General features: G+C 40.6%; 2 protein-coding genes across 3 annotated transcripts in view; one reads left to right on the forward strand and one right to left on the reverse strand.

Moving 5' to 3' along the window:
- Positions 1–2,204: 2,204 nt before the first annotated feature.
- Positions 2,205–18,452, reverse strand: LZTFL1 (leucine zipper transcription factor like 1). 2 transcript variants are annotated; one of them, XM_041466432.1, is made up of 10 exons: positions 18,318–18,452; positions 10,596–10,720; positions 9,949–10,143; positions 9,379–9,439; positions 8,519–8,587; positions 7,066–7,131; positions 6,852–6,929; positions 4,337–4,510; positions 3,747–3,850; positions 2,205–3,178 (listed from the first exon to the last, which is right to left on the reverse strand). In XM_041466432.1, the coding sequence occupies exons 1-10, from the start codon at positions 18,345–18,347 to the stop codon at positions 3,160–3,162; spliced, it is 921 nt and encodes a 306-aa protein (XP_041322366.1). In that variant the 5' UTR covers positions 18,348–18,452; the 3' UTR covers positions 2,205–3,159. The 2 variants fall into 2 exon arrangements, with proteins under 2 accessions (XP_041322366.1, XP_041322367.1); XM_041466433.1 differs by lacking the exon at positions 18,318–18,452 and adding an exon at positions 12,668–12,732.
- Positions 18,453–18,595: 143 nt separating this feature from the next.
- AVL9 (AVL9 cell migration associated) overlaps positions 18,596–23,523 on the forward strand; it is a 41,827-nt gene continuing 36,899 nt past the window's right edge. Inside the window, exon 1 of the mRNA XM_041466584.1 lies at positions 18,596–18,713. Coding sequence (XP_041322518.1) covers positions 18,648–18,713 — 66 coding nt within the window. The 5' untranslated portion in view covers positions 18,596–18,647. The remainder of the gene's footprint in view (positions 18,714–23,523) is intronic.

The raw sequence follows: 23,523 nt of genomic DNA on the forward strand, positions 1-23,523 counted from the left end.
ACTCCCTAGGCACATTCTTTGCTCAAAGTCAGTTACAAAAATAACTATGGTAACAATTACAATAACAATTCTTACCCGCTCATATACAAACTTACCTTCAAATTACTTCACAATGTTTTAGAAGGCACATCCTTCTAGACCAGATCAAACCCTTTATGCTTGATCCATTCAGCCACCTGATACCCCAACATGATTCACATTTGCTTCCTGAGGCAGTAAAGATTTCACAGTAGTTTCACAGCACTTCACATCATACAGAAGTCAAGACCAGTCCTTGATAATGCCAGAAAAGGGAAATCAAACTAAGAAATCTTACAAATGTTTTGGCTGGACTGAAATCTAAGCTCCTGGCAGATGACTGGGTTTCCCAAAAGCAAGGTATGTGGGAAATGTCCAAATTTCAGCTGTTCAAGGTATCAGTCTCAGTATCAAACAAAAAGGTGCACTTGCAGGTTAAGTGTCAATGTAGGTATTAGTATTCACCTTAGGATATCTTTTAAAATGGCTATTAGGCACAAGAGAAAAACAGGTTAATGAGTACTTTATGAACAGTTAGAGATCATTGGTTAATATATGGTCTCATTAAGATGGCAAAATGCAGGACTGCTGTCTCATTTATTAACAACCACTGAAGTCACTGCTGGAGCATGGGGTTTGTTGGCTGTCAGAGTCAGTACTAGCAAAGCTGAGATGCCTAGATTTCATTCCCATATTCTTCAGTCTGCAAGGAAAAAACAAAACAAAACCAAAAACCAAAACCCAACCAGCCTGAAAGAGATCTGATTTCTGCAGACCAGCTAGTCATACAGGAATTTTCTTTTTAAACATTCCCTTCAGGCATACCTAGGAAATTAACAACTGAAATGGAAGAAATGGATGATGTCTATTTGAGCAGTACAAGGAACAAAGGCTGCTAAAAGGAGTATTAGAATTTACACCTCAGGGAAAGAAGTGAAGTTTTAGAAACATCAGGCACTGTCAGGAGAGGTTCAGATGTCATTTCCATCTTCAAAATATTGTACCTATCTCAAGAAAAAAAAAATCACAATTGTATAATGCTCCAGGTTTTCTTTGACACGTACATCACCTGTCAAAGATGATGTATTTTTCATCAAGAGCTCCACACAAGACTTTTAATTACCCATTCTGCAGCACAAAAAGCGAGGATCTAAATGATCTCACACTCACTAAATTGGCAATCTGCAAGGCAGGAAATCAAAGTCTGAATTTCAATTTTGCACTGCACAGTTCTTGACAAGATTTGCCGTACTCATTTGAAGAGATAACAAGGTGTGTAACAATGCTTGTCTACAGCCGCTTATTTCACTGAGACCTAGCCATATACTGAAGCTGACAGCGTACTTTCTTGCTGTGATGGTTTCTATGCAGATAATGAAGGCTGATCACAGAGTCAATATTCTACAGTCAAAGACTGATGAGAATACCAGCAGGAGTCATGAGAATCTCTGGCTTTTTTCATCCTTTACCTGCCATTTTAGAAATAGTAATTGATCTCATTAAAGTGAGTGTTATTATGAAGAAAAAACCCACAACATCCATCCAGACAAGTACTCATGTTGTTCTGAGCAAACACAGGCCAAAAAGCTCTTTGGTACATGCCTATTAAGAACTTAACATTTTAGTGACTGTACAAGGGGCAAAAGAATACCTTTCATTATCTTAACTGTCACTGCATGAGGAGGATGCCACCCCATAACACTCTACTATTGTGCTACAGCAATAATATCCTGCCACAGGCATGGGACTTCATCTCAAACCAACCTCACTTAACCAGTGGGAGGCAAAAGACAGAAAAACTTACAGAAAACATGAAAACTTAAACTTAGAGAAAAAAAGAACTCAGATTGCAAGTGCATGGCAGATTTGAGTTAAGCAATTTTAACAGCTTTGCTTGTTAAAGAAATAATGAGGAAAACAGATCCATTTCAGTTCAAGCAGCTCCTGGGAAAAACATTGCTAAATGCCAGTTTCTGTAACACAAACACCCTCAGCCCTGTCACTGGTACTCTCTTTTACAGCTGTTTGATGTGATGTGGCTTTGAGCACAGATCTGTAATTTACATGTTCTCATTTCTAGCAAGATTCTTTACTGATCTGCCACCCAGTCATACAAATATTAAAAAAACAGCTATACAAAACATTCCTATTAAAAAACCCAGGTCCTTAAAGATTGAATGTTTGAAAAGATAATATTTTATTTGAAGTAAAATACAAGATACATATGAACAGCGACAGATGAACAAGCAGAATGCACTATTAGGCGACTGACAAACAATGCAAGGCAGAGAATCACAAGTAGAAGACTCAAGAGAAGTAAGTGTTTTCTGGTGAGGTTACATTAAGAAAGGAAATGAAAACATCTAAAATAACTTTTCTACCAAAAATGTTGCTCCACTAGCTTTCCTATGCATATTTAGATTACCATCTCAATATTTAGAATACTGGCAAAATCAGAATCTGTTTTCTGATGCTCAAATTTGCTTTAAATCAATTAAAGTGAAAAAACACAACTTTATTTGAAAGTGTCCATCACTCTGGCTATAAAGCATATTTATCTCATTATCTAATGAACACCCTCTACAGAAATGCTACTGACCACACTTTGCTGAGCTATGACATGTCCAGTGTGAAGTAACATTACAGAATCAGCATTTCTTTTTTGTTCCTCCTACCCTTTCACTGATGGAATTTTTACATATAATGCTACTTCATAACTACATTAACTACACAAACATAACAACTGGAGTTTCCACCTTGAAGACATCAAAAACTCTAATGCATATATTTTTGGTAAAGTCCCCCTTTTTTAACAAAAATAAAGTTTTTTTTTGTTTTTTTGTTTTTTTTTTTTTTTGGTAGGGAATGTTCTCAGTTCTTCAACACAGTCCTGTTTGCTATTTTTCAAGGAATGTCAATGTTAACCATTAAAAACATGACTGCAGAAACTAATACCCATAAATTGTAGGTTTACAAGGAAGTAAGGTAAGAGTTTCAGTGTGAAATTAATACTAACAAAGAGTTATTTTAAACACTAGAAGCAAAGAATACACCATTTAAAACAAAAATCACTGAAAAATAGTACCAGCCTACATTTTCTTTCCATGACAACTTCTGATAGATCAGATGCTTTTTGGTATTTCAGTCCTCTGACTCATATCTGAGGATTAAAAAAGAATAAATAGAAAAATAATTAAAACAGACTAGAAAATACCCCAAAGATATTTTGTCTCTAAAGAAACCAAAGCAATAAATTACACCCAAGAGTGATACATTTCTGTCAAGGTTTACTGTATGACTTAAGCCACAGATAAATGCATTTACTTTTTAGACTATTTTCTCCTTTTAAAACTGGCCAGTTTACCAAATAGTAGAATGAAGGAATGACCTACCCACAAACCCAAACAACTGCCAAAGCACCCGGAACATCTCCCATCTGTATCTCTGTGTGTAGCACCTGAGGCCTTATCTACCACAGCCATGAATATCCTGTATGCTCTCCACACTAAATTCTCTCATTACTTGCTACACGGCAGCTGCTGTTGCACACACCAGCCCTAAACACACCAAACATCCATTCAAAGGATTGGTTTGTCAAAAATCAGAGCACAGCCTATTAGAAGTTCTTTTTAAGGGAAAATGTTTAGACTATTTTAGAGACAAAATAGGAGCAGAGAATGGATCCAGAACAAGGATCTTTTTGGGACAGACAGGGCAGCACCACTTACTTGGAAAGTCTTCTACGCAGATCCTTTATCTGTTCATTCTTCTTGGTGAGAATCTCTTTCATGTTGCGATAAGCAGCTGTTTGCTGAAATTTCTTCTCCAGTTCCTACATAATAACATCAACATATTATTTACATATTATGAAGACTAGACAAAAGTATTTGTTTTAAAAACAACTTGCTTTTCCTCATTAAGTTTGACAATACTAGTTTTCTGTAACTTACTCAAATTTAGTAAAATTTAGATAAAGTCAGCTGGTAGATTCAAATGAGATTGCTGGGGCAGCCACAGATACCCCAATTTCATTTTGTAACAAAATCAAGATAGAAGTCATCAGAAGACTGGGAATAAGTTTTTCATTTAAAAATTTCTACCCGGACAAATAGTCAATTTTTAATATTCATCTAGTTATAACCATGCAGTTAGTTGAGGGCTTGCTATTTTATGTTTCATGTGCTTTGCCACTGAAATAACAAAAGGGGCAAAAGTCTGGCCTGGTAAACTCTGCATCCTGTAGCTTATGCTTGTTAAATTACTAATCAGTTAAAATTTGAGTAAGGAATGCATCTTCACATTACAGTAAAATGCTAACCTTTTCAGCTGTGGATAGCTGATCCTGAACCTTCAGTAAGTCATGTTTTGTTGTCACCAAGTTTTCTTCCAAGAATTTTTGGTTTGCAGTAGTGTCATTCAAAGTCTTCTCAAACTGAGATTTCAAAGCTGCCACTTTATTCTCCAGTTCAGTGATATCCTGGTTTGCATTATTCTTCAACAGAAGAAATATTTAAAATACGTCAAATTCAAGAGAGGAAATAATTAAAATTTTAAGTGCAAATTCCACAAAAAGTAGGTACGTCTTCACTTTTAAAAATGATGTACAAGTTACTCCTGTAAAGCCTAAATGAGAAGTGCTTCAACTATAAAAGAAGTTAGAGCAGGGACTGATTTGTAACTTAAAAACTTGTTAACAAATGCTTTTTAAAAATGGCTGGAATGTCTTCTCAGCCAAGATGAGATTTTAAGTTCCTGTACTTCGCTTCTTTAGGAATTAGTTAGAGCCAGAATATGAATCATATTACAAGAAGTTATTTACCATACAGAAGCAGTAAATTACCACTTAAGATCTGAAAGTCTCTGCTACAATGTGTTTTTGAAACATTTCCAAAGCTGTTGGTGTGGGACAGGTAGGAAAGGCTGAAAGTGTTAAGGCTCACACTCTCAGCCAGGTACCAACATTATGCCTTTCTCAGGTGTCTTACACAAAGAGGCTCCAAGTTGTGAAGCAACTTTCTTGTTTCCTTATGAGAAGAATCAACTCAAACTTTTCTGAACATTACCTCTGAGTCATAAAACATAATAATTGTGTAACTGCTCTATGGATTTTCATTTAAATAAAACTAAACACAAAGCATTCTCAGGTTTTAAAGCCCAATTTCAAACTCAAAAGTGTAATGAGGCTGAACCAGAAGCACCTTAAAACACCAAAATCTAAAACCTAAGAAATCCCTGTTCCTTTTTCTATCTGGAACATAAGACTTGAGAACAGGAAACCACTTGATAGTTGTACCTGTACAGAAGAAAAGCTCATTTTGAATTCTGAGACAGAGTCCAAGGTTGCACTGTTGAAAAGCACTACATCCATTTTGTACATCTTAATTGTTACTCTCTAACCATGACGTAAGTCAAGTATGCAAAAATTCTGTATCCTTAAATTAAGCTGAACCAACAGAGCAGTCACTCCCAGTTATTTCTAGGAGTTACTCCAAGTTACTGTGACTCCCACTTTCTACATGGAGTCATCTGTTAACTATTAATTTAAAAAAAAAAAAATCAATCTGACAAGTTGATCCTTAAGAGCCAATTGTGATTTGGCAGTCATTTATTTGTTCAAAGAGTTTGCAACCTACTGCTTATGAGCAACTGAAAGAAAGTGACAGATTACAGAGGGCAAATTAGGACAGGAAAACTGAAGATACTCAGCAGTCCTGACACTGAGGCCAATTCATATTTAACCAGAAAAGCAGGATGAGATTTGGTTCCAGTCTTTTAACAGTACAAACAGTATTATCCAGGATTTAATACACCCCTTTAATATTTTAAACTTTTAATAATTTAGAATTTAACAAAACAGAGAAAGAAAATATTTGCCATGACTGATTAATCAAGTTTCCTATTAAAAATATTACTGAATACAATTTTGAAAGCTACAAGGTAAACTTTTAATATATTAAGAAAACCAAGTACATACCATAAACCAGGTAGAAAGCAAAATAAAAAGAAATCAGGATTAAAATATGAAAATTAAAATAGAAATGTTTTATTATCTTGAACCTTACTTCCTAATCTGTAAATATTGCTGAAATTTTAAAGTCAGTTACTCAAAATAATGGGATTAAAGTGTACTAATTTTGTTGAAAGCCTGAATTGAAACGTTTTAAATTTAAGACACAATTACATATGAACAAACTTTGGAAAATTCTAATTATCGACAAATAAAGGCAGAAACTTAGAAAAATACTCAGGTGACCTGAAAAGATATATTTGTGTCAACATGACTTGAGGACTTGAGGCTTCTTACATTTTTTTGCCAGCAGCAACTCACCATGCTGGAGTCCTCATTTACAAAACAGATTAGAAATCTCAAGTAATAAAAATAAATGGTGAAACATTTTTAAAAGTATGCTGATATATGGAGAACTACAAAAACATCAAAGAAGCAGCAATTATGGCTTTTTCATCATCAAGTGACAAATGTGTGAAAGAATTAGTGTTTTATTGTTGCTCTAAAAACCAGGTTAGGTATCACTCTTAAACATGAAGAAACAGACAGACATAAATTTGTGTCTGTTAATACAAATATCAGCCCTGGAAACATGAATTCTAGAATACTACTTCCTGATAGTTCCTGCATACATGTCATAACATCAACTAATATTATGGATTACCTGCTGACTGACACACCAGCAGGAACAGACAATGTCAGCAGGAACAACACTAACTCAAACTCTTGCATTTGCCAGAAAAGAAACACACCATACAGACCAACATTTTGGATGTGCTGGCAACAGTTGTGTTAAATGGGAGCAGAGGGATATAATTATATTTACCTTCTGATCTCCTTGGATCATCTGTAAATCCCTCAGTGACTTCTCCAGCTTGGACTTCTCATCTAGGGCAGCAGTAGCCTGCAACACATTGAAAATTTAAAACCTCAGCAATGTATTTTAACTGAAAACTATGAGAATAATAACCATGGGATTCTCATTTAGATATTTAAAAATATGTAACAACATTAAGCATCCAAGATTACAGGGAATTTACCTGTGTTTCTATGGTCCTGAGTCTGGTCTTCAACTTTTCATTTTCTTCTTGGAGATGAGCAACTGTCTTTGGATTAAGAACAAGAAAATGTTTGTGAACACCCTGGTGCCATTTTGGATTTTGCAAATATTTCAGGGAAGAAAATACACTTCCTAACTTAGGAAAGCAAAAGAGATCCTAAATGCTTATAAAAATGGCCTTCATAAGAAATCAATAATTCATTAATTTATAGTGGTTTTTTGCCTCAGTGAGACAGCAATTTAAGTCTCCAATTCTACTGTAACATATAGGGCTCTTCACTTACACACATGCTTTACTGCATTGAGACCAGTATCCTGTTAGTAACAAGATTCACGATTAAAAATTGCACGTTCAGGGATGCAAATCTCATTGTTGCTTATAATTGATATTTTCAATCAACAGGCAAGGAAGAATTTATCTGCAGTTTCTTTTCAAAAGAGAGAAATATCAGGTTACTGCATATCTTGTTCTGTGTCACAGGAAATACCCATCTTTTATCAGTCAGAGTAAATTCACCACAGGAACTTTGAATGATTTGGGGGGAAAAAAAGACAATAGATGTACACATTAAAAAAAAACCTGTTATGATTTTGAAATTATTTTTGAAAGAGAATTACATTAACCTATAAAAAACCACAATTCTGAATTCTTGAATGCTTTAATTATTGTAGTGAATAACAACAATTTGAGACAGACATTGTACTCAACACAAAATTTTGGGAATGCAGGACAGAAGACAGAAAATCAAACTCCTTGCTAATTATCTTGATTATCAAAAATTTAAAAGGGTATTGTAAGAAGTGTGACATTTTAGAAAAGTGCAAGTGAACGAAATGAGTACCGTACCTAATAAAAACTATTAATAATTAATATTAATAAGTACTAGAAAGTGTTTTGTAATTCTGAAAATATTTAGCAAGTGAGAAATTAAATGTTTTCAAAACTAGTAAATTTCAAATTCTTTAACTGCCTGTTTCTTCAGGAGGAATGTAACCAACTTATAAAACAAAAAAAGAATGGATGCAATAAGATTGACTTCAAGTGATAGAGGAAATGTTTAATAACCTGGTAATTTCAGCCAGCTGCATATTTTAATTTAGTTCTTTGTTGAAGCACCAGCTAGCTGTATGGAACTAATTTACTATTTTACTCCATTAAATGGAAAAGTAAATTACTACAAAGACCAAAATGTCTTTGCAAAAGAAGGGTTGATACTGCGATATATGTTAGAGATCATAAGTGCACAATAAATTTCTGATGCTTTACAATGTTTATGAATTTACTAGTATTTTACTTTACATTCTGGGATATATTACCATGATGTCTGCATAGTGACAGACACATTATACAAATATTACTGCACAGTTATTCAGTTCATTTGCATAAGCAGAATGATCATTGGCCACAATCACCTGAATAGTCAAGTTCTTACCTTGTTCAGCAGCTCTGATTCACCTTCATTTAATGGAGCAAGTTTTGGTTTAATGGGTTCTGCAGTGGACTAAAGAAATAATAAAGGTGAAAAAATTAAATTATACATATTTCTAGGGGGAAGAAAAGTACTCCTTTAGCCTGTAAAATAACTACTGATAGTCAATTCAGCTTTCTTTTGCAAAGCAAATGAACAACCTTTTGTTTCAAGTTCATTTTTTACTGCTTCCTTGGCTCCTAAGTTAAGGACTTCACTTTGAACTTAAGTTAAAGATACTGCATAGAGACATAAAAGTATTGCAAATGTGATTCTACAGAAGACTGACAATCCTGCAGCAACCAAAAGAAAAAAGGAGTAAGGAGAACATAATATTTGAGTGATTGTAAAATGTATTTACAAAGCTCCAAATAATTTTCTCATTTAAGGTATTAAAAATAACATATTATATATATATATATATATATATATATAAATACAATGTAATACACATAAATACACCTTTATGCTACAAACCAAATAAGGTTCAACCATATTCAACCCAGTCTCAGCCCAGGTGCCAGTGGAAGGAGCAGACACTGCCACATATCCCTGGTCTGGCTGACCTTGGGATGAGGTGTGTGAGGCACACCCCAGAAGGGCAGAACAGGCACTCCGGAAACAGCCAAGGCACTTCAAAGGGAGCCTTGGTGCTGAAATGCAAAATGTGACTTTTTGGAGAGTTTCAAAGACTGTTTTGAAAAAAAAAAAGGGTGGGGTTTTTGGTTCTGGTTTTCTCCTAAGCACAGAGAGTCAAGCATTTTAAACATCTGTCATGACTCCACATGACATTTGATTATGATTTGATTAAAATAAAATGCTACCTTTTTGTTTGAAGAGGTATATTCTGACTTTTCAAACTCAGCAACCTGGTCCAATAATTCTCTTGGAAAAAAAAATAAAGAGGCATTTATTTACCAAAGAAAAATATAAGGAGGCATTTCTTTACTAAGAGCTACACTATGAAACACATTTTACCAGGCTGCTGCTATGCTTTTTCTTGCATGTAAAATTCTTGTCAGAAGTACAGGATGAAGCCCTACTCAAATACCATAAATGCAACAGATCATGTCATGCAATGGCATGACACATGCATTACAATGGATTTAGTATCATTAATTAAAATATAATTTAATCAGACAACAAAAGTTTTTAATTGAGTCCAGTCACCTGCTCTTAAATGATTAATTCAAGTAAGAATATTACTAATAAAACACCTTGCTCACAATTTTGAAATTATTTTGTATCTTGCTATTTTATAGGTGGAAACATTGAAGCTAACCTATCACTGATACAATAGTAAAAGAATAGGTTTCTATGGTTAGGAAAAGAATGCTAATAGTCAACACTTTGAAGTTTTCTTATTGTTGCAAGTATAGTGCAACAGCTGTTACCGATTCTCCAAGTCAGAGACGTCTGTCTGTAACTTCAGGTACCATTTCTCAGCCTGTGAGAAGAGCTGCCGCAGAAGTAAAACGTTGGTGTAAGTTGTGTTTATGAGCTCTGACTCCACTTCACTGTGTACAACACTCTGCAGTCCATCCAGCATGTCTATCACTTCGTCAACTGTGAAGGTCTCTTCAACAAGTCTAAATAGAGGTCAAGATGAGTCAGGTGTGATAAAGGTAACAATTCTGCCTTGTTATGAGATCTCACTAGACTGGCACCACTCATATAATGCAATGTTTCCTAAAAACACCCACTGTCAGTCATTATTAGATGACCACAGAATTACTAATTGGTTACTGTACTTGAATTTTGTCTTTAAATCATTAAAACCACAAATATTAATTCAGCTACAGTCTTGCACTGAATTTACATATCAGAAGCAAGATACACAGCAATGTCATGCTGTCAATATCTCTGTTAATTCTTAAGAAATTGACAAACTTGGGTTTAAAAGCATTTGACTTGTAACTTCTGGAAAATACAAGAACATACAAACCTAAATGGAGAAAAGTTGCCCCATAAAGTATTCAAACCTGCCACTGCTGCTAGCATATTTTGCTTTAATCTTGCTCAGCACCACCCCACACAGCACCTGCTGTCCTTGAGGTCCTGGAAACAAGAATCCACTGTTTTGAGACACATGCCACGCTTGAAACGAGCGAAGCGCATATAGCTGACCACTTCGTTCTGGTGGTGCTCATTAACGCCCAGCTCTGCCTGCGGAGGGGGATACAAGCACAAAGACAAACATAAGGAAAAATGAGCATAACTACTGTGAACACTTGCCTTCTGACTAGTTTCTGTGATTGCTTTCACTGGGTTAGCATGCTAACTAGTATGGCGAAAAACAACCATATTTTCATATATCAAGTCCCTATGCACCTCTCATAGGTGTGAGAAAGCTCCAGTACTTGGAAGCAAGGGATCAAGTGACCTCCAAAAAGTCATACAAAATCAGAGACAGAGGCAATCAGAGAATCAGAACCAGAAGGACTGTACAGGAGACGAAGCTCTTGGATAAATATATCTTGGTATTACATTATGCATGCATAATGTAGCTGAATTATGTATCTTCCATAGATGTACTAACAAAAAACCCAGAGGAAAGTATGTTATGTTTGTTACTTTTTATGTAAACTCCTGAGACTTCTCACAGAATCACAGAATGCTTGTGTTGGAAGGGACCTTAAAGACTATCTAGTTCCAGCTACCTGCCACAGGCAGGAACACCTCCCACTAGACCAGGTTACTCACAGCTCCATCCAACCTGGCTTTGAACACTGCCAGGGATGGGGCATCCATAATTTCCCTGGGCAACCTGTTGCAATGCCTCAACACCCTCACAAAAATGTTTTTCCGTATATCTAATCTAAACCGACTCTCTTTCAATTAGTGCCCATTACTCCCTGTGCTATTGCTGCAGTTCCTGATGAAGAGTCCCTCTCTGGCTTCCTTGTAGGCCTCCTCCAGTTACTGGAAGGTTGCTCCACAACCTTCTCTTCTCCAGGCTAAAGAACCCCAACTTGTCTGTTTTCATAGGGAAAGTGCTCCAGTGCTCTTGTCAGCTTCATGTTCTTCTCTGGACTTGCTCTAACACCCCCATGTCCTGCCTATGCTGGAAAGACCAGAACTGTATGCAGCACTCCAGATGGGGTCTCATGAGAACAGAGAGGGGAATCACCTCCCTTGACCTGCTGGCCATGCTGGTTTTGATGAAGAAGGAGATCTTAAGTGATAATCTGAATTTATTTCTCAACAGCCCTAAACAAGGACACCCAGAAACAAATATTGCCAGGGCAAATAAAGAAGGAAGTAACTTTAGACCTGGCTAAGTAGCCCTTTTATGCGTGCCTCTACTTCAAAGGATTATTGGCATGGGCAATCACATCAGAACTACACATCTCATGCAGGTAGCATGAGTGACAAGGAGACACAACAGGGCATGAGTGGGAGTTTATCACCACAGTCCCTGGAGAGCTGATGCAAAGGCAGGTCCATTTCATTTCATTTACTCCAATGTAGTTTGTTAGCTTGGCTGATGTTGGGGAGAGACAGCAGTGACAACAGACAAAACAGTTCATCTGATCACCTTGTCCTTAGGGAAGCTCCAGTGACAATGCTATCCTGGGATACCTGGATGAACAATCAATACTCTGGAAACTAAATGCAGCCAAGGAAGCAGTACCAGCACTAAAAAAAAACCAGCTCTTATAGTGTGGCCGCAAGACCGACGTTGCCCACAAAGTCCCACATACTGCAGATGATGGATCATACCGAAAGCTAGATTAATGTCGTCTTTGCTGTTGCTGGAGGGGTTTTTTTAGTTGAAAAGCTTCTATTCATTACAGACAGAAACGAATTTGTACTAGTAAACAAACACATAAGCACAGGCCACTCGTGATCACCGAGTCAGCCACGCTGATACGCAGATAAGTCACCTGGCCACCGGATCCCGCAAAACCCCCAAGCCCTGGGAGTCTCCGCAGGGATAACAGGGATGCCCAGGAGGGCAGGTGGCGGCCGCAGCTGCCCCGAGAGGCTCCCGCATGACAACAGGCCGCACCCCTGCCCCTCCTGCGGGCCGGCCGCCCGAGGCGGAGCGCCTCCGTTACGGGACGCCGAGATGAAGCGGGAATGCCGGGCGGGCCCCCTCCCGCTACTCACCATGGCGGCCGCTCCGCCGGCGCTCGGACGGCTGCGGGCCCAGCGTTGCCATGGAGACCGAAGCCTCGCGAGCGCTCGCGACGCGCTCCGATTGGCGGTGGCGCCCCCACGTGACCCGCGCGCCGCGGAACCAGATAAAGCAGCTCTCCTCTCCTCTCCTCTCCTCTCCTCTCCTCTCCTCTATTTCGTGCGTGCTCGGGTACAATTTGGAAAACTGTACCGTGTAGCAGTGAGCTGCTGAAGCGGTAGGGGCAGTTAGGCGCAATGGGAAATATCCCACGTTTATTTACACCACCTAAGATTTTTTTTTCCCAAAGGCTTTTTCACTAAACACGGATTTTTGCAAAGCATTAGCATGCCAGCAGGACAACTCAGAACCATCATAGAATGGTTTGGGTTGACAGGGACCTTCAAGATCATCTAGTTCCACCCCCCCTGGCATGGGCACCTTTCACTAGACCAGGTTACTCAAAGCCCCATCCAGGTTTGAACACTCCCAGGATTGGGGCGTCTGCAGCATCTCTAGGCAACCCGTTCCAGTGCCTCATCACCCTCACAGTGAAGAATATTTTCCTAATAACTAATATAAACCTACTCTCTTTCAGTTTGAACTCGTTCTCCCTTGTCCTGTAACTACAAGAATTTGTAGGCTGCAGGTACTGGAAAGCCATAATTAGGGCAAAAACCCCAAAGCCTTCTCCAGGCTGAGTAACCCAAATTCTGTCAGCCTTTCCTCACAGGGGAGGTGCTCCATCCCTCTAATCATCTTATCATCTCCTCTGAACTCACTTCAACAGGTCCATGTCTTTTCTGTGCTGGAGAATGTAGAGTTGGATGCAGTACTCCAGGTAGGGTAACTGTCACCAGAGTCTTTCACCTGGGTCATCCAAAAAGTTTCTAAAATGCAGAAAAATAACCTGGCATCCATCAGCTGAGTGTATGGAAAAAGTCTAACCCGTTGCAGGTGGCTCAGGTGTATTGAACCCTGATTCCACCCAAGGACAGGATGAAAGTAATGTTGACAGAGCTTGGGATTTTCCAGTGTAAGTAAAAGGAGTAAGTAAACACTGAAATTATGGATTTTGTCCATTAATTGTCCTCAAGGCCTGAAGAAGGAGACCAGATCTGTCACAGCAGAGATGCAATATTAGTGAGCCCCAGACAGGGGAAATGATCATTGAATCTGTCCCATTACAAACAGGAAGAAGGGATGTAATGGCCTTCTCCCATGACACCAGTGGACACTTCAAAAGCCGGTATCACCTTCCATATCTAGACATGTGGTGAAAGCAGAGCACTGGAATGACACAGCTAAATGATGAACAGACCAGGAAGCAGCAAGCTGGAAAATGGATGTTTGGAACACACACAGGCAGGAGGGCTGCTGCACTTGGCAGCTGCTCCATCCAGGCACTTTCTGGAGCAGAGTAGCCTCAAGGGAAAACTGCCCTTCTTCCATAGTTTGAGAGGGAAAAATGGGATCCATTGCAATTTCCATTCCTCAACCTTGTATTTGTCTTACTGACTACAGCCTGCAGTGCATTTTCATTAACTAATGGCCCTAAAAGCAGCAGTGACCAATTTAGGATTAATGGGCCATTTCGAGTAGGCAGCTGTATTGGTGGCAAATCTAACCTAATTTTTATTTACTTCAGACACAATCAGGAACAAGTGACAAAATTCCATCAAAATCGTTTGGATCGACTCTTGAGACAGATAAAGCCTGACTCCTTCCAAATCTCTTTCAGTAAACACAAGGCACGGGTGGAGTCTACATTCAAGACAGGAGACTCAGGACATGTTTACAGGAGGCTCTGGAGCATGCCCTCAGGGAAGGGCATCCAGGTCTGTCCTCATAAGTGAAAACAACATCCATGTGGCAATCAAGGGAATGCAGAAAGACAGACCATATGCACAAAGGCTGTTCCTGAGCATAAGCAGCCCTATAGTAGTTGAAACTGGCCTAAAAGACCTGGCAGGAGGTGTGCTATGCCTTGTGAGCTTACACCTCTCTGTCCTCTGCCTCACCACACAATACATGCTGGCAGCATCACTTCTTCAGGTTCCTCAGACAGCTGTGCAGAAAAAGGTGTTACCAACACACATTGCCACCAGTCATGCTGACTGGCAACTTTTATGAGGATTTTGTATAGCCCATCTAAGAAACCGTGTTGGCATTTGGTTGGGCCAAAACATGTTCAGCCATGGGTTTCTCTCATTCCTCTTCTTCAGCAGTTCCTTGCTGCAGAGCTTAGAATGACTGTGCATGAATGGAATGATTGAATGCTCAAGAAGGCTTGAGCTGCAGTAACAGCCTCAGCTTCTGCTGATCTGGGTTCATCTGCCTGCTCTTACTGCAAAGATCCCTGCACCTGAAAGTGCTTACCTTGGCTGCTTCTGCACACTCGTTAGCGAAGAGACCCCAGTGAAATGAAGCACAGAAGAACAGAAGTGCATGTTTTCAAGTACTAGCCACAAAGAGAGCAACACCTGAATGGCCAAGGTGTAACAAGAGAACAGCACAAAACACTGAACAGAGGAACCTCCCTTTCACTGATAACTTTGCCCCTACGCTTCTGCCAATGCAGGGACCAAGGGCAAATGAGATGCTGGGAAAACATAAAACTATTAACAGGCGCCAAAAAGCTGTCACACAAAATCAGTCTAAAGAGCATTTTGTTTCCTTTTCTGGCTGTGACAATAACCAGGTGTAACAAAAGGAAGAGAATGAGATACATGTGTATCCTGGACAGTTTGAGCCTTCACTACCGTTTACCCTCCCCACTGAGTGGAACAGCAACTTTCTGAGCTGTCAGCCAAACCCAAATTGTAGTGGCTGATCATCATTCTGGAATGTGTTTGCTTTCAATTTCTCTAGCCCACCTTCAAAGATATTTGTTGTCTGTCTTGACAACCACTGTGGGAATGTACCATATGCTCATTATTTCTTTTTGTTTAAGCCTTCAATCCGTTCCTGTCAGTGTTGTTTGGCTTTAGCTGTCTCCTGCACTTAGTGCTATGTCAGTCTTCAAAAGGAGAAAAGCAGATAACAGACTGTCCATGTCACACAGCTGCAGTGTGCATTAGGTTGTGATAAGGGTTTTTGTGCCTGCTGTTGCCAACCTCCAGAGCTTCCATAAAGGACACCAGGGTAGAAATGGGGTTATGAGGAAAACAGCACAGAATTACAAACAAAATTATCACTTTTCATGGCTAGTCTTTGGAGGGGGTCCATTTGGATCAGGGGCCCCAAAGAGCAGTGTCTACTTCACAAATAATTAACAGCTGGGGGGCTCAAGCTTCCCTCTGCTCCCCTCACAACTCACTGGAACAGATTTCTGCTTTGCTACTCACAACCAATATTTTCTAAGGAAACCATTCTGACCACTTATCTTCTTCAAACACGTCTCATCCAACCTGAAGAAGCAGGACTTAGAGGTCTGGAAGCCCTTCCAGCCAAAGTGAGCAGGGACCAAGGGGCAGTGAAAATGTCAACAGTTGTCAGGACACGAGACTATCTGTGTGGGGAGAAGAGTCAGGATTTGAGAGCAATGTTTCTGCCATCCAAATCTAAGCCTCTTTAAAGTTGCAGGAGAAGACACATTGCGTTTGTGTCTGGAAACCTCCCTAACAATCCAAGCTCCCCTCTTTTGCTTGCACGCTTGAGAGTATCAATCTCATGAGAAGGGCACCATCATTCCCACAGGATGAAATACAGTATTTTCCATGTGGAAACCTGTTTGGAACACTGCCTCCTACATCATGGTGCCCTAATGCAACTAAATGTACAATTTAAATTACATTTGGACTTGCTGATGGAAAAAAAAAAAAAAAAAGGGGAATTACTGCATTCATTTTGGATAAGAGCTTCAAAGAACACATACTGCAAACATGAAGTGAGCTTTCCATCCAGAAGAAATTAGATACAAACCTCAGATCCATGCCAGGGTTTCATCTATGTTTTTCTTCAACAGAAAGCAAAGGACATTTATTTTTTATTCACATGCTTGTGTCCACAAGTTCAGAGCTTTGTTCTTTAGGAAGCTGGGCTATACCTAACAAATAGAGAGGAGCTATCAGTTGCCATGGGCACTGCCTAGCTCTGGTGTTACTTCCAGACACAAACTATTGTCCTGCCCAGGGAAAGGTTATGCATTTCTAGAAGTCTCACTGCACATAAGCTGAGAACCCTGCCTTATTGCTACGACTGGAAGAATGACTAACAAATTACTATTACTATGGTAATGATATTATAGCTGGTGGTTCTTAAGCAAAGTCTCTGAGTAACAGAAGAACTGTAGGGCTGAGTTTTCATTGCTACTTGTTAGCTGCGCATGGAGAAAGAAAATTCCCTTAGGAAAATTCTGATACTTTTCTGAGAGCTGTTTCACAGCAGCTCTCACTTGCCTTTCTTTCTCAAAAATGCACACAGTGTGAACTGTGAAAATAACATAGATTATGTCAACTAGTTTGTTTTCCTAGACTAGACTGACGCTGTAAGTTCAACATTTTTTATTGCTTTAGCAGGAAAGAGAATTTCAAGCAGAAAAAAAAAAAATCTAATAATCTATTCAGAGAAGTCATAAGCCACCATTATCCAGTAGTATCACTGAGACACCTCTATAATGCATAAACCATAGCGGAGTGATGCCAGACTGCACTTTCCTGAATGAAATGAGAATGAACCATAAACACTCATATGAATCTTTTGGGGGATATCTCATTACTGCAGGAGATAATGGCCAATATTGCATGCAATTTTCTGGTTTTAAATGATAGTAAACTATCAGTTACAGGCTAATACTAATAAGAAACCATTCCTTTGCCAGAAGGATTGTTCCTTGTAGCTTATCCTGTGTTCCCTGCAGTATATGTTTTCTATAACACTTCTGTTGAATCTGAAAACCAGTATGTGATTACATGCTGTATTGTTATAATTTGAGCTCCTGGGTACTGTGTTAGTGATGAGCTTTTCTTTAAGCTGTTCTTTTATATTTCTTTCAAAAATATTATCTTCCTCCAATTTCCACAGAGAACCTTAATTATTAAGAGTACAGCCTCTACCAAATGCTGTTGATTCAAACAGTCAGAATTTAATCACAACAAAGGTGTTAAAGAGGGAGCATGGCGTGAGTGCAGTAAGACACAGTTTTTAATTTTTTTTTTCTCTCACACTAAATTTGCCCGTGGTCTTGGACAAGTCTTTGAACTGCCTTTTTCCTACAGTATGCTAAGACATGTTTATAGAATCACAGAATGATCATCAAGGTTGAAAGAGATATTTAGGATCATCCAGTACATGTATCCATCCAGCACTGCCACTATAACACCTGACCCACATCATCCAGAGCCAGAGGCCTCATAAACACCCCAGGGATGGTGACCCCACCATCTCCCTGGGCAGCCTGTTTCAATGCCTGACCACACTAACACTGATTTTTTTTTTTTTTTTTTTCTTTTTTCTAATATGTAATCTGAATCACTCCTGTCTCATCTTAAGGCCATTCTCTCTCGCCCTCTCACTGCAGGCCCGGCAGAAGAGACCGGCCCCGGCCTGGCCACAGGCTCCTTTCAGGTGCTTGTAGAGAGCCATGGGCTGCCCCCTGAGCCTCCTTTTGGAGGTTTAGCCCCTTGAGGGAAAAAACCTTACCTTAATTTTTTCCTCAGTTTTAACCTTCATCCGCCAACCTGACTAAACTCTACTGAGACAACCCCCAGCCTTGTTTCTGGGCTGTCACTAATCTGTACGACCTGCACTTGCCGATGGCGGAGACCTTCCCCACCCCAGCTAATCCGGAGTTCCGCGACCCGCGCCGGGCGGGGCGGGCGGAGGGCGGCGCTGAGGGCCGTGCCCGCCCTCCCGGGCCGGGCGGTGCGGAAGCGCAGGCGGCCGGGGCTGCGTCCTCGCCGGACCCCGGGGGGCGGAGCGAGAGCCCGGGCACGGCGGCATCCTCCGGCGCGGCCATCGCCGGGCTGCTCCATGGAGAAGCGGGGCCCGGTGCTGCACATCGTGGTGGTGGGCTTCCACCACAAGAAGGGCTGTCAGGTGAGGGGTGCGGGTGTCCCTTGCCTCTCCGCTCCGCTCTTGCTTCCTCCCGGCCCTCTCCCGGTCCCCTCCCCCGCGCCGAGCGGCGCCTGCCCGGTTGCGGGAGCCGCCGGCGGAGGGGCGCGTCCCGCGGGGCCGGGGGGCTTCGCTCTGCTCAGGGGGCGGTGAAGGACAGGCTGGGAGCCGGCGAGGCCCCGCTTGGCCGCGGCCTCCCCCGGCCGGGGGATGCCTGGCTGGGCCGTGACTCGGCTCGCCCCGGGCAGTTCGTGGCCATGGAGCTGCCTCCATTCCCGCCCCGCCTCGGCGCTCCCGCCGGGAGCGAGGCGGAGCGAGGGCCGGCGGGGTGAGCTCCGGGAGTGAGGGGCCACGGCGCGCCCCGTGGCACCGGCTCTGTTTCGAGTCGTGCGTGCTTGATGCGTTCAGACGGAGAATCCTGAGGAAAAAACTCCAAATGGTGTTTTAATCTACCTTCCTCTATCCCTGTCGGCCCATCACTCAGTGCTCAGGTATAGCTTGTACCAAACAGCCCCAGGGTAATTAGCCTATCCTGGATTTAAGTTTTCTTTGCCTGTCTCTTTCCCGCTTTCATAAATGCTTGACTGCTTCATGTGGCCTGTAAGGTAGAAGGATTTTATGTCATGTATTTCATAGCCGGTTTATGTTGTGATTGTTTTAATTTATTTTTAACCCTTGAAGCAGGAGATGCGGTTGCCCAGCTTGGCTGCACACACAGTTGCTTTGCTATGACAAGAGGAGATAGACATAATGTTGGATTTCCAGTGGGTCTTCTTCCATATTGAGTTCTTGGCGTTTATAAAAATTGCCAAGACATAATGAATGTGATAGCTATTGTTATACAAGGGTTGATCTGACGTAAACACATTCCATACAAGGTAGCTGAGAATTAAAGTATTGCTTCAGCAAAATATCCAAGCACAATTCCTTAGAGGCTAAGGTGCAATAACTCAATTTCTGAAAGATGTGCATGGTTTTCAAATGCATCCTTTCTCCTCAGGGTGTCTGGGTGCTGTTCACATATGGATGTTCACAGGATCAGTTCCTGTGAAGTAATTAGATCATCTGAGTTGTGAGGTTTGTGATATTTATCAGGCACTTTTGTTGTTAAACACTGTTACAAGGTGAGCCTTAGTTGGATATCTGTAGGAGGAAGAGCATAATTTTGTCCTCTCCTTGTTGTTTGCCTCTTGGAAAAGACCTAGGCTTTTGTTTATTCTGTTCTTCTGGAAAGTGTATTAATTTTCTTGCATATTAAGTGGTGTTGATGCAAGGAAAAAAAAAAGAACAAAAAACCCAATCAAACCCCCAAACTATAAATTGGTAGCATTTTAATTTTATTTTGTTGCCAGTAAAATGTTTATCGAAGTACATTTTGAGGTGTTGTCAAAAATTAGGTCGGAATACCTCTGAACTGAAGTTTTCTTTATCTCAAGAAATGACCTGGAGAATCTGGAGAGGAAGGCAGTTTGGGAAGGTGACAGGGTAGCTGAGTCACAGAGAGGAGAACTGCAGGAATAAAGTGACAGTCAGTAGAACCAAAACCAGGCTTCCTAAGGGAAAGCTAAACAGAAATCTAATTTTAAATGTATCCTACTTCTGACTTGGCAGATTTTTTACTGAACTATGGAGAACATTTCCTAAAAGAGCTGGAGGCGAGGAGTGGCACAGCTATAGCCTAATGAGTTTGACATTAGTAGTATGCAAGACTCTAGAGAATTTGTGAAGGAAAGAATTCATTAACAACATGAAACTAAGTAGACTGGGTCCTATGTGCATTTGCTAAAGATAGATCATGCCTGACTGACCTGCATCTTTTGTAAGAATAAGTGATTGAATTCCTTTCTCTGTGAAAGAAATGGAGTAACTCTAATCTGCTGGGAACTTGATAACAGATCACACTTAAGGCGAAGGCAGAGATACAGGAGAATTAGTGCAAGAGCTGGTACTTGGGTAAAGAGTAGTATGAAGGAGAGGAAGCAGAAACAGATTTCAGTCAGAAGAGGAACTATTGGTTTGAAAGGCACTTGCAAGAAGTGTTTCTCAAGATTGAAAGTGGTGCTGGTATTGTTTACACCATAAAATTGAGCTATGGCGAGCAAACTCAAGGAATCAGTATTTCAAAGGAAAACTGGAAAGTTGTGCAAGAGCTGGATAATAAGGAATACTGGATTGATAAAAATGGAGTGCCTTATGAAGTTGTGCAATGGGAATAAATAATAACAGTGTAAGCTTGGGAATTGACACGAGGAAACGTCTGGAAGAGAAATGAGACCATACGTGATCAAGGCTAAGTCACCAAAGTAGTGTGATTTGAGGGCAAGAATGACAATGTATGTAATCCTATTGTGTGATAATATGTGTATCAATGCATATAAATTCTGATCCACTTTTCAGAGAAAGGAATTTGAATTCTCTCTTCCAGAACTGGATGAGATAGTCCCTGGGCAGTCTCTATTAAAGGAGAATGTAGAAGAGCTTCCCTAGGTAGGCTAACAAAGTAGGTTTGGAGGCTGTATTCACCTCTGTAGGTACGGGAACATTCTTCCCTTTTCCTCTTCTGCCTCTTCACAACTGGTAAGCAGAGGCAGTTATGGTAAGCTGAAATGGGGAACTGAGGTGACCAAAAAAGCAAGCCTTGGTGGGTTGCTTTTGAGGTAGTTGTTTCACAGGTTCTATTTGCCAGGTGGACAGCTGCAGAGGACAGACACATGGGCACAAGAAGACCAGTGAGGGTGAATCACATCTTTTGACCTGCTGGCCACATTCCTTACGATGCAGCCCAGGATGTGGTTGGCTTTCTGGGCTACAACGTGCAAAGTGCACATTGCTGGCTCATGTTGAGTTTTTCGGTCAACTGTTACCCCCAAATCCTTCTCCGCAGGGCTGCTCTCAATGACCTTTAAAGTATTGATAATGGCATTTGAAGTATTAATTGAAACACTGCATTACATGTAGTTGCATTCCAAGAAATTCTTGCAATATTAAAAATGAGGAAGAAAAACCAGATGTTGAATTCAAATGAGCATTGGCACAAGAACCAGTGAATATGAACTGTCTGAGCATGTGCTGCAGACTGCATACCTGAAACTGAAGTGCAGAAAAGCAAAGGTCTACAGCAGTGGACATCACTCAGAGTGAATTTGGAAAGCTTAAGATTGAAAGATCATAGAGCTAGGCTGCCTAACAGGAATCCACCTGGTTTGCCTGAGAAGGCTCCTTTCAGTTTCTGTTCCCACCTCTTTTCTCTTGTAGTCTTACTAGGAAATGCATGTGGAGTTAGGCTTTTCTATGGATTTCTTGATGCTAGGTTCTTTCATTAGCTGTCTTTTCTTCTGAAGCTTCATCACTTGAAAATATGTACAGCTCTTCCTATTGGTTAACTTACAGGATAAGAAATGTGTAACATGCAAAGGCTTTGCTGTGCAGTTTGGAAATGTATAGGATTATCTTTTTCTTCCACAGACTTGAAAAACAATCCATATGCATTTGTTTCTGAAAGAGGAGAGTCAGAGAATCTCTGTGTGCCTTTGGACTGGGAGTATGAGTGCCACAATTGTTCCTCATGCTCCTTTCAAGGGGTGACTGTTTAACTGTGGGTCATTTTGCTGGAATATAAGAGACAAAGTGAAGTTTTTCCATATGTACATTGTTAAGTCTGGGGATCCAGTTACCCAGGCAGTTGTTAAAAGCTTGGGAGTTGCCACTCACTGTCGGGAAAGCTTTTTGTTATCTGAAAACTAAAGCACTAAAAATTGTGAACACATTGGGAGGAGTTTTCTCTAGCAAGTATGGAGTAAACTTTTGGAGAACCAACTTTACCAAAAGTAAACTTTTGCAGGCTTTTGTTTGTCTACATGAGCAGATTGCCATGCTGTTTCTTTGGACCCCTTAGTTACTGAGTTGAACTGTGAATCCAAGGAGATATGCAAAAAGTGCTGGTTGCTGTCTCTTTTTGTTAAGGATTAGAGGTAGTTATGGCAGAGTGTCCAGAGAATGGGGGGAGAAATTTGTCTACAAACTACTAGGTCCACTTAGTATTTGACACACTTTCAACAGGCCGATTAAGGAAGGGAATGGCAGTTGGCAGGAAGCAGGAATGGTGACAGGTTTCTTGGCTTTATACGTGCTGGCTGACTTATTATGGGAACCTCCCTCAGTGAGTCATTAAATAGTAAATGTCCCACAGTGGGCAGAACTCATGGGCAGTATGCATTCAGGCATGGCTTTCATGCATCTGAAATGAAATGGCAAAGATTAAAAATTCCTTTTTTGATCCTTCTTTGCTATGGGTAAGAGGAGCGGCCTCAGGAAAAGGTAACAGCAAAAATAGTGCTTCGTTGTATTTAGTTGTTCAAACTCTTGCCCATAAATGTAAAACACCGCTTTGGTGCAGTAGGAGTTCTGCACACTTCTCAGGCCCTGTAGGACTGAAGGCACAAAGGCATTGGGGCGCAAAGTGACAATAAGGGAAGTCTGCCACAGAAATGGTCTGATGTGTTTTGGAATGTCTGTAGCTGCTCAGCACATTACCTACTGCAGCAGGTTCTGTTGATCTGCTTCAGTGTAGGGTGGTAAGACTTGGACTTCAGGATTATTTGTACCTTTCTTCTGGAACGGCTGAAAACAAATTCCTCAGTAGTTTTGAGGAACTGTAGTAGTGAGTGACTAGTGATTTCAGAGCAAAAAAGGGGAAAAGATTTTTTTTTTTGAATCATGAAACATTTTCATTACAAGAGAGTGATAAAGCACCTGATTTGCCTTACAACACTTTGATTTTTGAAAGCATTAACTA

Source organism: Pyrgilauda ruficollis, unplaced genomic scaffold, assembly GCF_017590135.1.
Source record: "Pyrgilauda ruficollis isolate IOZ18807 unplaced genomic scaffold, ASM1759013v1 scaffold2, whole genome shotgun sequence".
NCBI classification, from domain to species: Eukaryota; Metazoa; Chordata; class Aves; order Passeriformes; family Passeridae; genus Pyrgilauda; species Pyrgilauda ruficollis.